General features: G+C 35.6%; 1 protein-coding gene across 1 annotated transcript in view; it reads right to left on the reverse strand.

The window, feature by feature from the left end:
* Window positions 1–18,519, reverse strand: part of LOC104157613 (sodium channel protein type 2 subunit alpha) — a gene marked incomplete at its 3' end in the record, with an annotated part of 53,705 nt that overhangs the window by 27,843 nt on the left and 7,343 nt on the right. Inside the window, exons 4-14 of the mRNA XM_009695017.1 lie at window positions 17,845–17,973; window positions 17,075–17,166; window positions 15,910–16,182; window positions 12,350–12,413; window positions 11,646–11,787; window positions 10,628–10,834; window positions 8,917–9,207; window positions 5,333–5,713; window positions 4,191–4,323; window positions 2,521–2,759; window positions 1,421–1,594 (exon numbers count right to left, since the gene is read on the reverse strand). Of these exons, the coding sequence (XP_009693319.1) occupies window positions 1,421–1,594; window positions 2,521–2,759; window positions 4,191–4,323; window positions 5,333–5,713; window positions 8,917–9,207; window positions 10,628–10,834; window positions 11,646–11,787; window positions 12,350–12,413; window positions 15,910–16,182; window positions 17,075–17,166; window positions 17,845–17,973 (2,125 nt within the window). The remainder of the gene's footprint in view (window positions 1–1,420; window positions 1,595–2,520; window positions 2,760–4,190; window positions 4,324–5,332; window positions 5,714–8,916; window positions 9,208–10,627; window positions 10,835–11,645; window positions 11,788–12,349; window positions 12,414–15,909; window positions 16,183–17,074; window positions 17,167–17,844; window positions 17,974–18,519) is intronic.

Here is an 18,519-nt window from a genome sequence, read left to right on the forward strand (position 1 = left end):
TTTTGGTGACTTTAGGTATCTATAAATAAGTTGTACTTGTTGGACAAGTTGGACAAAATAGTCTTTCTCCTTTAGTTAACTCTAAGAGAATATTACTAAAAATAAACCAGCACATATGAAATGTGATCAGTTTAACAGGATTGTAAGCGTATAGATAGTTCCAGTTCTCTTTCATCCTAACTGGTAGAGAGATGGAAGAAATGGTTTTCCTAGAAATAGAAACAAGCTAGAGTTGTTAATGACAGGCACACAAGTTACTTGCAAGTATCTAACAATACCTCTTCTGTCATTTAAAATAAGCGTAATGTCTTACCAAGTTTGCCATACAACATTGAGAAAAACAAAGGAAATTGTACAACTTGAAACAGACAAAAATGAAATTATTTGGAAACATATAGCAAGTGTTCAGACAATTGAAAGAGAATACTAAAAGGAATCTAAATCTAAATATTATTACATGGGATGAGACATAAATAAAATATATAGATGCAAAGTTAAAAACAGAATTCTATTACTGAGAGAGAAGTCAATCCAGACAGATACTAGACTTTAGGCAAAATGCAATATAATGCTATATGGAAAACCAGCAAATGGATTACTTTTAACCCCCTCTTTTTTTAAAGTTTGTTTAAAGTTAAATATTTTTTGCTTTATTTAAGGTAAATGTTCAGCTTGATGAGTAGGAACTCTAGCTTCATGTCTCTTACTGTGTAGGTCTTTTCAGAAGAGGATTTGAACATCAACTCACATGCTAGCCTAGTCTTCAGCAAGACCAAGGTTTTTCAAGTTCCTATTCATGCCAGAGATCTCTAATAACAGACAGAGATACTGTGGTGATTTCCAAACAGAAAAGCTGTTAGCAGATGGATCCATGCAGAGGATGGTAAGGGGAAGGCTCGTAGTGGTGAAAAATCCCTATCCAAAGCAAAATCTTAACACTACTTTCTTCTAAAACTAAGCACGTAAGCAAACTTGTAATGGAAGTCTATCAGCTAAAACTGTCAACAAACTTTTATTAATGAATCTGTTATTTACTAAGCTATTTACTAATCTTCAATCACAGGTAGTGAGGGCCTGTGGTTCTTGCATTTTTTATTCTCTCATTTAGGGAGAAAAAGACTCTAAGAAATACTACTATTAAAAAAAGTTAATCCTTAAAGCCCACTCGCTGCAAGAACAGAATTGATGTTGATTGACAATGTCTTGAAGACGACATAGACATTACTAAGATAATATGTAAAACAAACTTGACGTAATAGATACATGCCATCCAGTAGGTATGCAATTTAGTATTTTGTAAGTTCTTATGAAAAGGTCTTCTGTCTTAGCCAAATATATAACGTACAAACAAAAAATGCACAACATACATGTGCAAATACAAAAATACAACAGAGAAACATGTTTTATTTAGTATATTTACCAATCGGAATGATCGAAGGACAGATAATCCTTCTACATTTGCAAGGCCAAGCTCCATTAAACTAAGACTCACAATAAACCCATCAAAAATATTCCAGCCCTCTTGGAAATAATAATAAGGATCCATGGCAATTATCTTGAGAAACATTTCTGCTGTGAAAATTCCAGTAAACACCTGCAAATAAAATACAGTTTCTTACTCCAGTTTAATGAGAAAACATTAAAAAAATAAAACCAACGGTAGCAACTTTTGGTAAGTTATATCTTCAGCAAGCAATCAGTGATACATCTGAACAGCTTCTCTATATTGCCATACATTGGGGTTAGGAATTAAATTCAGATTTGAAGCTTACATATGCATCACAATGTTTGGTTTCCAAAGAAAAAGAGGTAAATGCAGAAAAATATGGTTTTTATCTAGCCTGCTAATATGCATGTATAAATACTGATACAGAGAATCTCTTCTGATTTTAATGCTCAGTTTTTCCTCCTTAGATCTCATCTTTGCCCTTGGGACATCTTTTTGCTTCTAGGGATAAAGATAAATTTATGAGAGGGACAACTACTTTATTAAGAAAAAAAAATTCTACTGAAAGGTGAGCAGAACTGTTCTTCTTCAGGGTGACCTCAGAAGGAACTGTCATGCCATTTCACCATTTCCCGCGGAGTTGCAGTAAATCTGCCATGCTTCCTGAGTCTTTCCCCTCTACAATTCCCTGAACACCCAGAGCCCCAGGAGGCGCTAGTTAGGAGCAGAACAGATGTGGGAATGGAACTGAAATTTCTTATGATTTGTAAGTCTCCGTCCAAGAAAAAATATTAAATTCCTTTAACCAGCTTCAATGACAGAAGCTGAAAGTTTTAAAAATCAAAATGTATATTGACTCCATAAATCTTACTGTCTTTTGCTCCGTAAAGCAAGTGGCGAAATCCACAAAGGTCAACAACGAGAGATTCAGTACAGCTTAGATTTAAATTCAACCATCCCAAGCCTATAAAATATCTAGTCAACATTTTCTTTTAAACATACGTACATAGGTCACAGAAGAATTAATTAAGAAAAATGCATTTCACATACATGGCACATCATGAACAACTTACAAGGTTTCCTACTGAAAGCACACCACTAAACTGTTCTGTCATTGGATAGTGCTCCATGGCCATGAACAGGGTGTTTAGGACGATGCAGATAGTAATGGCCAGATCAACAAAAGGGTCCATCACAATCAAATTTACAATATGTTTTACTTTCAGCCAGGGAGTACAGCAGTCCCAAATCAAGCAAGTGTTAGCGAATTTGTACCAGCATGGTGGGCATTTCTGTCTGGATTCTTCCAGTTCTAGAGAGAAAAATGAAAATAACATTTTAAACATATTGCTCTATTCCAGTATCACCTGGGTATTTCCTTGAGGTCTAAATGCTGTTTTCCAAGGTACTGTTGATAAACTGTGTCAATATTGTAAACCTTTTGAAACCAAGGCTACTGTCATTCATAAGAAATTACAATTAAAAATAGAAAGCCAATGTCATCCTAGGCTGCATCAAAAGAAGCGTGACTAGCACGTTCAGGGAGGGGATTCTCCCTCTCTACTCTGATCTCATGAGACCTCACCTGGAGTGGGAGGGTTCAGCTCTGGGGCCCCCAGCATAAGAGGGACATGGACCTATTGGAGCGAGTCCAGAGGTGAGCAATGAAGATGATCAGGGGGCTAGAGCACCTCCCCTATGAGGACAGGCTGACAGAATCGGGGTTGTTCAGCCTGGAGGAGGCTCTGAAGAGACCTTAGAGCAGCCTTCCAATACTTAAAGCGGGCCTACAGGAAAGACGGGGAGGAGCTCTTTATTAGGGAGTGTAGTGATAGCATGAGGGGTAACTGTTTTAAACTGAAAGAGGGCAGAATTAGATTAGATTTTAGGAAGAAATTCCTTACTGTGAGGGTGGTGAGACACTGAAACAGGTTACCCAGAGAAGTTGTGGATGCCCCATCCATGGAAGTGTTCAAGGCAAGGTTGGAGGAGGCTTTCAGCAACCTGGTTTAGTGGAAGGTGTTCCTGCCCATGGCAGGGGGGTTGGAACTAGATGATCTTTAAGGTCTCTTCCAATCAAACCATTCTATGATTCCATACATAGAATGAATACAGTATTTAAAAGTTTCCTCATGAAAGATAAACATTTAGAACAAACCTGAAGTCAGATAACTATTTAGACAGTATTATAGTCCACATGTGCAAAACTGCTTATTATTACCTTTTTATTTCTTATTTTGGGCATAGTCATTTAAGCCTCAAAGTAATGTTTTGCCCTTTCTTACAAGTAGTTGCTTAATTCCATGATTCAGATTAATTGTATTTAGCCTTACAGAAAGAACAACATGATCTGTCCTTTGTGAAAGAGCATGTCTGTTCAATTGGTAGAAGGGGATTGTTCTACTGCAAGCAGCATAGCCATTTCAGTAATCTAGAAAGAGCTTTTACCCACAAAACATAACTTCTCTACGGAAACACTGCATTGATCAATTGCTTTTTGCTTGCATTTAACTTGGAAGTTTCCTGCTTCCACCTCAAACCTATTAGTATACTGAAAGCTTGACTGCTTTTCCAAATACATCAGTTCATCTTTAAAAAAAAATGTTACCTCTATATACAAATCTCATCTTGCCTGTACCCTTTAGGCTAAAATAGCTACCTTAAAACACCACTACTAGTCAAGGTATGATACATTTAATAGCACTTTATGGCATTGTCATACAAAAAAATCTGTGTTACATACCTTCCATTGTGTTAGTGAGCATGCTGGCTATACTCATTGCTCTTTGCCTTGCACTAGGGTCTGTTAGGTAGTCCATAGGAACATGATAAGAACTAGACCGTCTCTTTCTTAAGTCAGTTTCTGTAGTAGTGCCCTGAAAATAAAACACTGATAAAAGAACCTATTGATTGTTCGTTTAATAACACTGTAAATTATTATAGAAGCATAATGGTTTAAAACACTCTGCTGTCCTGCACCATGCTGCATGCATGTCGTGGTTTTGCAATAGACTAATATATGTCTAACTTTGTATACAGTAAATTGTCAAATACATCAGTAGGACTGCTCTTGTGCTTAAAGAATATGTTTTTAAGTATTTTGCTGAAACAAGGCTGAGACATTAAAACAGATTTTAGACTATAAACAGTTTTTAGACTATAAAAATTTCCACAATGCTTGTCAATGAGCTCTGCCGTAAACATCTTTCTAATTAGGCGATGAAGTCTTTTTCTAAACATGAAAATCCACAGCCCACACAGCTAGCAGTAAAAGCACAAAGGGTATTTTCTTAAGATTACTCTTAATTTAGAATAAATTATCAATTTCCTAGCACATGTTTTCAAACAAAATAAAAGAAAATATATCTAACAATGTTGACATCTCCAAAAAAAAACCCTGGAAAAATTAACTGTGTTACAGGAATACTACCACAACCCATGTAAGTGGTACTATCAGTGTTACATCAAAGGTTGCATATAAGGTCAGTGGGAAGTTAAATACTCATTTAATATATTCCATTAAGTAAATATAATTTTTTTTTTCATTTTGATATCCTGTCTGATATATCAATACAGAACCGTCCAGTTAAGTCTTCAGTTAGCATAATGAATCAATGGGTGTAAGACTACACATACTAGATTTATTCAATGGTTTACTATGCCATTCTGTTAATTTCCAGTAAATTAGCATATATTTTCACATAGTTGGTTAATGAGAGCTAGACAATTTCAGTTTCTACTTTAACTTATAACTGGAATATATGAAAGGAGCATTCACAGCTTGGCCAGAAAGGGAATCATTCCCAAGTGATTAAATTTTGTAGAAACAGTAGTTGATCATACAGGGAGAGGACATCATGCCTGAGCTATAGCAGACTTCCTTACATTGCTAGCAGTGGCTGCTTTATCAATCATCACCTCTGGCAGAAGCTGTCCAGTAGGTGACGTCAAAGCTGGCGGCCCACCGACTAAAGAAACTACTCCATTGCAATCCACAGTGCTGTGCATCTTCCCATTTGCTGGAAGTGGAGGTACTGTCCTGGATGACCTACTGGCCTGACTAATGTTACTGTTGCGCCGTTCACCATGTCTATGAGGAACAAAGAGAGAATCTCTTCTGCTCTCATTGTCTTCAAAAGTGCTGTGCTCATCATCAGCAAAGTCATTTTCTGATCCTACATCCTTTGCTCGACCTCTGAAGCTGAAAAGACTTGTTCTGCTATTGCGCCTTGGGGAAAACAGGGAGCCGCGAATGCTCAGCAAAGACTGTAGGCAAATAAAAACAATGATTATCAGATGAAAATCCTTTTAAATATAATGTTTTCATACAGAGGAAAAAAAACACAGTGTTAGTATATCTTAAAGGGTAAGGTCATCTACAAAGAAATAAACTGGTGCAGCCCCCCCGCCAATACACTCCCTTTTGGGTAGTAAACAAAGAGCACATAAGTGACAGACAAAGACTAGTTATTTTACTATTTTGGATATATGAAATCAATTGGTTTAATTAGAGTAAAAGAAACTGCTTGACAGAATTGTTTCCTCTGCCATTCTGCCTGTTTTATTACCAACTGTTCATAAACTGAGTAAGCACATCTAGACACTATTTACACCAGGTTGGCATTAGTCTGACAGGCTGAGTAAATAAAATTTTAGGCAAATTTCCTGTGACTCAGTCTGCACACAGAGGTAGCTCCCAAATATTGCCTAGTTGAAAAAACATACGTATTTTTTCAGATACTAGTCAAGTAGGCCACAATAAAGTTTTTATTTCTTTTTTGAAGTCTTAGCTATCCTGAATATGCAAAGGATATGCCTGTAATTTTGTATGAACAGTCTCACTAATCTTCATCAGTTTACTCATGTGAGTAAATGTCCTGCTATGGGAGGATCTTTTCAGGATCAGAGTCAAAATAATGCTCTAACCTTGCAAATAATTATATAAGTTCTTAACTTTAATTCATATCAGTGATTCTCCTGAGTTGAATGATTAGAATTAGCAATTAATTTCACCCAAGACCTCTATGAACAGCAGAGATGATACATGAGAAAGCAGTGTCTTTGTTTCTCTTCTGTAACTTATCTTTATGGACCTGTGCCCCATTGTTTTAGGTACTGCAAAATGCAGAACAAAAAGGCACTCTGCAAAGAACTTATCATCTAAGTGTAACACAACAGATGGATACAAAAAGAGAGGGAATACAAGGAGGCATAATTGATGGGTATGATAAACAGTGGTCTTAGCTCACCTGAAGTCACTTCCCTGTCAAGCTTTCTGTAGGCAGCATGGTAAAAGAGAGTTTTAAAGAGGGATTTGAGGAAAGCAATGAAGTGTTCTGTGGAAACTCATGGCAGCTTCTTCCAAGCATGAGGGGTAGCATACCAGAAAGAGCTCAAAGAAACTAGTTTGAAAATTTAACAGGAGGTTATGGATGGGTCAGTCAAAGCTGGGATTTGACTTGTTTACTGTAAGTAGACAAGGTGGGTTGGGAGGAACTTTAGGCACAGTATGTTTTATGGTATTAAAAAAATATCTTTAGGTAGGTATGTTTACTAGCAGATTAGGTAAAAGCAATGAGATAGGTTAGTGTTCTTTGCAACAACATTCTTGATGAATACAGCAGTAATTGGGACACGGAAATAGGTCCAAGTTAAAAACGATTCACAGCTGTGTGTCCACAGTAGAGTTTTTTTTTTAAAAAAAAAAAAAAAAGAAATAAAGAAAAAAGAAAAAGAGAGCGAGAGAAGGGAACTACAAAAGCCCTTGTGGAAATCCCTTAGAAAACTGTTGAAGGCATAAAAGGATCTTCTACAGCACAACTAAACCAGGAGAATTGAGAGATGAAATCATGAATGTTAGGAAGCATAAGTTTTCAAGAAGAACATAATGGTCAGTTACACTGAAGGCAAGTGAAATGTCAAGGAAAATGTCAAAGATGAGATATAAACCTGAGTTTTAACTAGGAAAAGGTCATTAAAAACTGGTGAGTGAAATTTCTGTTTAGTGGTTAGAACTCAGAGTGAAAAGGAACTAGGGTTGGAAAACCAGAGGGGAGGGGATTGCTAGACTGTCATAGTAAACAGCTGTAAATGAACTTGGAGATGACAAGGTAAGAGAAGCAAGTTGTATGAGGAATGCTTAATTTCTTACAAGATGGATGAATTGAGCTGCAGTTGAACAGGGCTGCAGTTTGAATGAAGACACAAGCAAGAATATGCACCTAAAGGATCAGATGAGTCTTCAACATGAAGTTGAAGTCAATGGATATAGGTGTGAAAATTTGTATAAGGAATAGAATGAATCATGAACTAACTAAATTCAGAAATGAAGTCTTACAGAGATTAGTTAGACAGTTAACAACATAAAATGGCATCAGACCAAGGGGGGGCAAAAAGGATGCAGTACTATTAAAAAGGAAGTACGTTAGGAAGTAAGTGGAAGGAGGAGTTAACTTGACAGAAATAGGAAGCTAGAAACATTATATTCCCACCACAGTCTGATCTAAGGAGGACAGTTCTTAAAATATTGGATGAAGAGGTCTGAGCTTCTTTGAGAATGGGAGCTGGAGAAAGTGATAGATGAAGAGAATATGAACGCTTATGATCTATTTAGGAATGAAACAGGCTTTCCAGAGACAGTAAAAGAGGATTGAAAAGGAAGGAATGAGTGCAGTAATAGTGACTAAAAAGAGGGAGAAAGCAAGTCATAAAGACTAGGGAGAATTGAGAAGGGGGGATAAAAGGAAGAAGCATATTGAGGCACACAAAGGGGCAGAAAAAGGACAGAATGGATGTGAGATCTGGACTTGAAGTACTGAGGGGAGAGTCGGAGGTGGGCAAATGAAGAGGAGCTCTGAAAACTGTAGAAGGGATAACATAACAAAACTATCAAATGAAATAAATGTCTGGATAGGAGATGCAGATGGTACTCTGAGTCACTGGTGTTTCATGTAAGAGAACACATGCAAGGACACATTGCCGCACATATTTCCACCTTCTTTAAGATAACACAATTAATGATCTCACATCAATTAATTTGTCAAATTTCACATGAACATTTATGCGATTCCTTCTGGGTTTTTTGCATCCCAAGTTTTAGTACTTTTCTTATTTAAAACATGAAATTCCTTTGTATGCGTGCAGCAAATTTTGAAGCCACTAAACATGCTGAATACATCCATCTTGATGGGGAGATAGGTCCATTTTCATTAAGAAACTTGAAATACAACTCATTTTAATTAATACATATTACTTTGATTTTTCACACATAAATTCAGAATAAAAACAAAATCTCTCAAAGTCTTACAGTTTCATCTTTGGCTGCAAGTATTAACTTGGTCATACTTTGATTTAAGATATTAAAGAATCTGTGGTATCTTTTGCAAGAATTGACTAAAGTACTTTACAGCGTTTTGTTTATATGATGAGTAGACAACAAAAGTGTTTAAGATGTAATAATACTATGGTACCTGGTGTGGGGAAGAGAATCTCTTTTCATATGTCAGTCTATTCCCCTCAATGGAAAATCGGAAACCTTTCCTTTTGATGCTGTCCTCTGATTCAGATTTGTGAAATTCTTCCCCATCCTTCTCCTCGCCTTCAGATTGCTCTTTTTGCTTTTTTTTCTTTCTTCTATTCCTCCTCTCTTTAGCACTCTTTGAGCTCAGTTTTGATGCCTCAGAAGAACTTTCGGAGAATGCACCTATTCCACCTACTCCGCTATAATCTCTTGAGTCAGCTGCTGCAGCTGCTGCTGCTGCCTATATGTACAAGCACATATGCAATTTACAACATTTATACAAACACACACCACTCACTATTTTAAATTTATTCCCATTCTTAAAAAAAAAAATAATTTTGAAATAAAAGCAATGATCCCACTTCACTGAACCCAGCATATCATAAGAAGTATAATTTGTGAAATACCACAGGAACCATAATTTGCCACTGCTCCATAAACCAGGAGTTAGAGCAGCCCAAGGGAAAACTGTGCTGTCAGAGAACCAAGTTAACAAGCATCTGTTTTAGATTAAAGTAATATGTTGCAATGAATTTTTCACCTGAAATACTGTGTAAAAGTAAGGAATCAAGGCTCAAACAACAGGAAAAATCCCTGTTAACAGGAAGCAACACTTTCTTACACCATTTTGCTGGATTTTGAATACTCTCTAGTCTATTAAAGATCTGGTATAACATTGTTTATCTCAGTTTTGCAAATCATAATCAGGTATTTGAGTTAAACTGCAGGCTATTGTTGCTGTCTGAAGTTTCAAACATTTATGAGGCATTTGATTAACATTTTACAAGTTGTGGTAAAAAAAAACAAACCAGATACCAACTAACAAAAAATCCCTATTGCTGACTTTAGCCATATGCTTACATGGAAGACAGTTCAACTTCTGCTCTATGTGGCCACGTGCCAAGCAGATATTATCAATTATCCTATTAAAGATTTCAGAGTCTTCAAAAAATGAAAAGGAATTTCAAAGCAGTATGTAATCATGACGTCTGTACACAGAAGCGTTTTCTCCAGTTTCTCCACTTTTTCCAGTTTTCTTTAAAACTGGAACACTACGGCTTTCTGCTGTGAGAGCTGGGAAAGGAGTAGAAAAAGCCAAATGTTGCTGAAGCAAAATATTTCTCCCACAGCACCTACAATAGTTTTGCTTCTGTTACTTAAATAAGCAGAATTCCTGGTGGGTTTTTTTTCCCCCATATCTCCATCTTCATTTCACAGAATCACAGAATGGTTGAGGTTGGGAAGGAACCTCTGGAAGTCATTGCGTCCAACTCCCCAGCACAGACAGGGCCACCTAAAGCAGGTTTCCCAAGACCATGTCCAGACGGCTTTTGATTATCATCTCCAACGATGGTGATCCCACAAGCACTCTGGGCAACTTGTTCAAGCGCTCAGTAAAAAAATTAATTTCCATCTCCAATTTGAAAATCCAGTATTTTAGCTTATTGGTTATCATTTTTGTCACAAATTAACGGGTTCACTTAAACCAGAAGCCACAGTGCAATGGAAAACATTAAAAATTGTTTGCAAAATGAAGGAATTTATAAGACTGAAGGTAATATATTGTTAAGTGTAAGGGAGTAAAAGTATTCTCCTATGTAGACACAAAGCATCTAATCACAAACATGAATGGAAGAAAGAATTTTACTTTACAGGGATACCTGAGCTTCTTCCTGTTGCTTTTTCAATTGTTCCAGCATTTGCTGAAATTCTGCTTCTTTCTGTTCTGCTTCTTCCATGGTTGCTTGATTCTGTTCTTCATAGGCCATGGCAACCACAGCCAGGATCAAGTTAATCAGGTAGAAAGAACCCAGGAAAATGACCAAAACAAAAAATATCATGTATGTTTTCCCAGCAGCACGCAATGTCTGGAGAAAAAGAGATAATACACATTTTTAGCAGACTTTTAAATATTGTTGCATAATATGGTAGCATCTGTGTTATACATTATAAGATTGCTTTGTCTTAGCACAAGATTATTTAGTTACTTTTCCCATATACAAATAGTATTATTTCCTGGCTACATGTGCAAAAATTTAAGTTTTGTGTCTACTATGGTCAAGGTAAATAAGACACTCTAGCTTGAATACTTCAAAACTTCTACCAATAAGAATCTGTAGTAACAGTTGCTGCCCGCACTATATGTCTATATCATAGCCTTTAAATCTAACAGTAGTGGGGCCACTAACCAGCATCTTACCTTCTTGTCTGATCAGTCCCAAACTACAATGCCACAAAGACAGCGCAGTATACAGAATGTCACGCTGCACAACATCACTGTTCTTCAGGTTAAGGATATATGTAGTTCAGGGACAAGACGCAACCTTTTCAAAGGCAACTTATTTGTACCAGACTGCAAATCAATTTGAATAGCAGCTATTTACAGCATGTTTGGGTAAGAAGCTTTAACAACTTAAGTTCATTTACTCATTTGTGAAAAGAAACAACAATGCTTAACCACCTTCACAAAATAGCAGCTATTTCTTAGTATGTATTTGAGTAGTACATGGGAACCTAAATCATGAACAAGGGCCCTATTGTTTTAGACAGCTTACATACATGAAATAAAAGATGATTTCTGTCCCAAAGGCCTTAGGGACATGTGAATGAAAATTACTACGCAAGTACTATGTAGTAATGGTATTGGTGACGGTGCTGTTTATTTTAATAAGTCCTCACCAGCTGGTAAAGATTCTCCCAAAAGTCCTGAGTCATCAATCGAAACAGTGACAAGAATGCCCAACTGAATGTATCAAAACTTGTGTAGCCATAGTTGGGGTTTCTACCAGCTTTCACACATATATATCCTTCTGGACATTGACTACAAAAGAAGAGGAAATGCTATTTTTAACAACTACTCTAAATTACAATATGCTATAGTAAATGACAAAATCGTTCAGGAGTATCAGTTGCTAATGAAATTATGAACAAGTAAAATTTTATTCTACATACCTAAGATAAAAATATGTATCTTATTGGTTTTCAATTTTTAATTCCATTTCCTAATGACATTTCAATGCTTCAATAATATAATAGTAATCTACCCTTCCGCACAATTTGTCATATCAACACATCTCCACCAGGACAAGAGAAGAATGGCTGATGATAGCTGATGATAAACAGTTGTCAGCAAGCTGGCAGCAACATTTATGCACATAGCATTCACTTGGTTACCTTTACAAAATTAGCTTAAGATGCTGACGAAAGTGCCTGTGTAAACTCAAACACATAGATGGTTATATTTAGGTATAGCTTCAGTTGCAAAACATCGGTAATCTACAACTCTGTGGTACAGTTGATACTAAAGTTGACCACCTGAGCTATTCTAAGTAGCTAATTATTTTTTCTTGATGCATAATGAAAAATGATAACCATTTTCTTACCCTGCATCTGAGCTATTGCCACACAGCAGAGCATCATTTTGTCCTTCCAAGAAGTAGAAATGATCTGTTTTTTTTAAAAAAAAAAAAAAAAAAAAAAAAAGGTGATGAGAAAGACATCATTTATACATAATGGAAATTGAGCAATGATAGAGACTTTTACACTTTAAAGAAATAAGCACAGGTAACACAGTTTAACTGCAATATATAATGATTAGGAATGAAAAAAGCATGGAAAATACTGTTTTGACAAGAAAATGACTTTATACAGAGTCTTGAAGTTGGCCTTTCTTTAGGAAATAGAAAGGCAGCTGTACAGGTAATTCTCAGTAGCCTACCCAAATGAATAAGATACAATGGGTGGAATACCAAATTGTGTACTTCAGCAAATGAGTGAACAAATACCAGGAAAATGAGACACAGGATGCGGGCGATTCCCTGCCTTTGTTCATGCATTTTGATATATACCATTTAGTGCTTTTCATTTATAATTATTAATTACGTACTATTTTATCCAAATATTACTTGGAAAAGTACTGAAATTTTTCCAGCATGAAAACATAACACAACATGCACAAGAAATCATTAACTGGATCTTGACTAGAGCAGCTGAGGGAGAAACCAAGGTTTTATTTTACATTACAAAAAATTACTACACAAAATTCTATAGCAGAGGAATGTACTTGAAGTATCTGTATGTATTTTGTTAATAGGCTAACTATTAGAATGAGGTAAAATATAATTTAAAGAGATGGAAGTCTTAAACCCCCCCAGCATATTCTTTTCTTTTCTTTGTTCTTCTTTGAGGCAGAAAGGGAAAACCAATTTGTCATCAATTCTTAGTTTGGGATTCTTAACGGTAAAATGGGAATCTCTAGTGGAGATTTTTGGGTCAGGTGGCATATTAAGCTAAAGCTGCCAAAATTAGGTATGTTCTGGCTGTTCCCAGGAAGCAGATGGTTCCTTGAGATTCACTGCCAGCTGGCACGGACTAGCTTAGCTGGCATGAACTAACTGAGGGCTAATGCTAAAGAGACAAGTAGGGAATTGCAACCAGTTCCTATTGACTGCTTCTACTCTGTCACCACCAGTATAACAACAGAGACAGCATAAAACCTGCTTATTTTAAAGAGAAAGATTATGTGCATAACTTATGAATCTGCAATCTATTCTCAGATATCAGATAAGAAAACAGTGGATTTTCAGACATTCCAGTGCTCACATAGTCATGCCCTATGAGAGATCTAACCCCTACCTAAAAAGCTTTAAAAGTTTAAAGATGCAGATAGGCTCCAACCTGGATTTTCAAAATTGTCTGTGGGCCTAACTCACGTTCTTATGTGGCACAGCTCCTCCTCTGGTAAGCGGAGGATCCAGTTAAACCATCCAGTCAGCTCAACTCCCAGCCCAGTATTTTGGAAAACATTTAAATAATATTTTTTTCAATACAAAGATGATAATGATAAAGTAATAAAAATAGTCAATGTGAGTTTATAAAAAATATGCCATATATAAAACTATTCCTATCTCCCGCCAACTTAATAACAAGACAACAGTCATGGGTACAAATCCTACATGACACTTTCATAAGCAGGTAAAAGAGGTATGTTCTGGCTGGAATCATCACATAATACTTGAAAAAAGATTCTCAGAGAGCAGTTGCCAGTGGCCCAATGTCAATTCATAACGGCATCTTTCTGAAGACCCTCCAGGGATCTGTGCTATGCACGGTTTTCATAACAAGTTTCATTACCAAATCAAGACATGAAACAATAGAAAAAATGCATCAGGTATTCTGAAGACATCAAGCTAGGATAGAAGATGATTGAAATTTAGAATGACCTTTACAAACTGACAAGCTGGTCCAAAAGCAATTGGATTTATTTCAACAGAGATGAGTAGAAAATGCTACAGTTGACAAGGCAAAATCAAATACGCAAATGCATAATAGACAGGATCTGGCCACAGCCACTGCTCCACAAAAAGATACAGTGACTGTCACGAACTGCAAGTTGACTGTGAATCAACAATATGGTGCTGATATAAAAATGATGTAATTTTGAGATGTGTTAATAGGAATGTTGCATATATGGCACATGAGCTATTTACTTCTAATTTGTACCTTTATTAGAGAAGTAAGTACCAGATTTGAGCATCTCATGAATAATAAAAAACAAACAAAAAACATAACAAAAGAAAAAAAAACAAACAAAAAAGAAAAACCAAAATCCCAGACTAATTGGAAAGAGTCTAAAAAAGCAAAAAAATGTGAAACAGGTATAGAAAATGCAAAGCAGAAAATAGGATTGCTTGGTTTAGAAAAGACCAGAAATAAAGAAGATAACAGTTTCAAAATATCATAAATATAAAGTAGTTTATGGTTATCTTATTTCTAAGCCCACAGGAGAAGTAGCAATATATTCAATCTGAAATCAGAAAAATTTAGGTAAGATATTTAGAAAAAACTTTCTTTTTGTGTGATGCTGTACCAGAAGCAGATAAAGGGTAATAGAATGGAATCTGTTCTTCAGATGTTTTTAAGAATATGTTATCATCCAAAATCTCCTCCAAGATGACATTTCAATGATACTACAAGCATGCTAAGAAAAGTATATTAAAAGATTATAAGGCATTTAGCTGTTAAACTGAGGTTTCGTAACTTTCAGTGATACAGGCATCAGTTACAACATTTATACAGACTTTATAAAAAAACTGAGATTATGCCTAATTACAAAGTTAGAACCCTAAATACACTAAAATAAATAGGAGGGACAGAATAAATAAATATGAGAAACTGAAGCTATTTACCATGATGAAAGAAAGAATAGCAATCTACTATAGATATGTTCAGAGTTGGTCTATCTGAATTTTAAAACAATTTTTGTTAACACAGTAGTGACATTAACTACCTGTAACAGTGAAAATACTCTATTATGAGGTACAAAGGAGACCAAAATGCTAATTTCTTGATTTTCCACAGGTAAGAAACAAATTAAAAGATACATAATATGCACTCTAATTCTTATTTTGCTAGAATAAGAAACAGGGGATAAATCACCAGTACTGTCATAAAGGCACGTCTGTGCTGTGCAAAAGAGAGCAGTGCAAAGACTCTTACCAAGTTCCAGAAGAAATAATGCAGCTGCATTTATATGCTATGGCAGGATTCATGAGCTAACTGACGTTCAAATGTGGATTTATGATATTGGGCATTACCTTGCACTAATGTGGCTATACGATTTCAGATCCCATATTAGGAATGTTAAACTATTTCAGGGGTCTTGAAGCTCGCATGGAAATTTCTGCTTTCTGCTACAATATGGATTTACTCTAAAAGTCCTATTTAATAAAAGGTAAAAACATATTTTGGTACCCCGTACAATATTATGAGTATGTTAAACTACATTATGATTGTTATTTTATTTACTACACAAAATGAGCGCTTTTATGTCTCTTGGCCAGATTATAGCATTTTAAAGGCAACAGAAAGATACCAATGCTTTTGTATCTGTTTAAAAAAATTTCAGAAAATCAATGCAGCAGATGATATAATTAACTCTTACTTCTGTCTTCGATGTACTCATCCCAGTTAAATGTTGTCATTGTTGTATTAATAAATGTACCATTTTCACCTACAGAGTCATTAAAGTAGGAAATAACAGTTGTTTCAAAAGTAGAATTGTCTGGAGGCCACTGCAGGCATTTATTCCTCAAGTTGCCCATGAACAGCTGCAGCCCTATTAGTGCAAATACACTCAGACAAAACACAGTCAGGATCATAACGTCCGAGAGCTTCTTCACAGACTGAATTAGGGCTCCCACGATAGTCTTCAAGCCTGCAAAGAGAAAAGATTTTTATTATGATGTTAAACAGATACCAAACACACAAAAAATCATGTGATTTTTCCTGACAAGAAAAAGATTTCATGCAAAATGACAACTAAATGGGTCTAATATTTGTGATACAATAATTTTCATTAAAAGCCTTATTACTTGTGAAGATGAATGAAAAGCTGTAAGTTTATGCTTATTTCATAGTGTACAGAAATAAAAAGTAGATAATACCAAACACATTGTTTATGCCAAAACAAGTGATTTTATTACTCATGCTATATCTCAACCCTACATAGAAAAGCATCGTTTGCTTTTGTTGATGCTTCTTGCCCAAACCTTTCTTATATGAACTTTTAAAAATGTATTCTGCATTAGTAAACCCATTATAAGTGCATATTTGAATGATATAATAATCTTCTTACAATATAATGGGGTGATGGTTTGGAGAAGAAGGACATCTTTAAAACAATACCCCATGCATGGCCCATGCTATCCTTTAGAGTTTAATTTTTTTATACATGACTTAAAATTGAATTTGGTTGCTCTATCAAGTGCCTGCAATAAATGATAAAATTTGCATCAGTATGAAAGCTTAAAATTAACTTATATTTAAAACATGTAAAGGAAAGCTTGATGTCATAAGATGCAAATCACATAGGCTGTTTACTGCAAATATCTCATGCAAGAATTTGTTAAACTCAAAGGCTGATTTTTTTGAAAAGAAAATACAACTAATATAAGAAAAGCAAGAATCAATTTAAATAAAATTACATGTCTTGATTCCTGCTTTTTCATTTTGTCAACAGTGTGTAGCAAACAAGGCTTATGCTTTAAAAATGTGAGTACAGCCTTTGTAGAATAAAAGTCAGCCTCAGTGTTTAACCTAGCTCTCACCTGGAATGACTGATATTGTTTTCAAAGCTCGGAGAACTCTGAATGTTCTCAACGCTGAGACATTGCCCAGGTCCACAAACTCTGTCACATATCTGTAATAGGGGAGTTCACACACAAACACAATGACAGCACACAAATAACAGTTGGAGATATGAGGGGCCTAACACCTTACACCAACTACTTCTTACCTGGGATTACAGAAATAGTTTTCAAAGCTCTCAATACTCTGAAAGTTCGAAGAGCTGAAACATTGCCTAGGTTTACAAATTCTGTTACATACCTGTAGGATTAAATCACAGTTACTCAGAATTGAGGCAGATTTTATCCTATCTGCTTGGGTCTTTGATCAAGACCTCTTCACCTTTCACCGTATTTTGCCTGTGTTATAAATATGCTTCTGATCATAAAATTAAAAGAAATTTTATCAAAATAAAACACATTAACTTGATGTTTGAAACCTAATTTGGTCAGCTTATAGCAGGAAGTCAAAAGGATTCCTTTAATTCCGGTATGCAGAAAAGAGACAGGATATGAACAGTTCAGGCTGATGGCATTCACAATCCTAATGGGTTGGCACACCATGCTGGCCTCTGCAGCACATGCTTAGTTAGAAATACTAAAATGTGTAAAAGAGGTAGAAGAAACATATTGAAACTGCAGGAAGTCCAGGCTCCAAATGTTCTGGCTGACAAAATATGAGGCAATTTTTAGTCATTAATTTCACGCTATCAGAAAGATTTTTTAATAAAAAAAAAAAGTAGAAGACTTACGCAAATGTAATGACAGTGAAATCTAGCCAATTCCATGGGTCTCGAAGAAATGTAAAATCTTCTAAACAGAAACCCCTTGCAAGAATTTTAATAAGTGATTCAAAGGTATAAATTCCAGTGAATGTGTATCTGAGGAAAATACGCAAGACACAGTTTATAGAAACACACGTTACCTTTGCACATTATGCTCTCTTGTTGCTTTATTCTCATTTTCTTCTATTTAAGTGACATAAGAATTTAATGAAAGTTACAACCAACTTTAAACATCTGTAGAATTTATACCATAATGAAGGAGGAATCAAACTATGATTAAAAGGCTAAGCGACAACCCACAGCTTAAGTTCAAATTCTATAATTTATACCAATGAAACAGCTGAAAAATTCCTGGTTACTTCATTGGTGCACATTTATGTCCAATCTGAATCCATGTTATAACAAAACACACAGCTGGATTACGTTAGGATTTCAGAATTTGCTTCCAGACTAAAAATTTCTTTCTTCAATGTTTTTTTTATGCTGAAATGTTGCTTAGTGTGAGCTGACAATGTGCCAACCCTCATCTGTCCTCGTTGACTTTGTTACAGAATAGGTGTATCCAGTACTTCACCTTCAGCAAGACAGGCATAGTACTGTAATGAACGAGTGTTTTCAGATGCAAAATCCTGTGCAAGAACA

This window comes from Cariama cristata, unplaced genomic scaffold (assembly GCF_000690535.1).
Source record: "Cariama cristata isolate BGI_N322 unplaced genomic scaffold, ASM69053v1 scaffold3732, whole genome shotgun sequence".
In the NCBI taxonomy this organism is placed as follows: domain Eukaryota; kingdom Metazoa; phylum Chordata; class Aves; order Cariamiformes; family Cariamidae; genus Cariama; species Cariama cristata.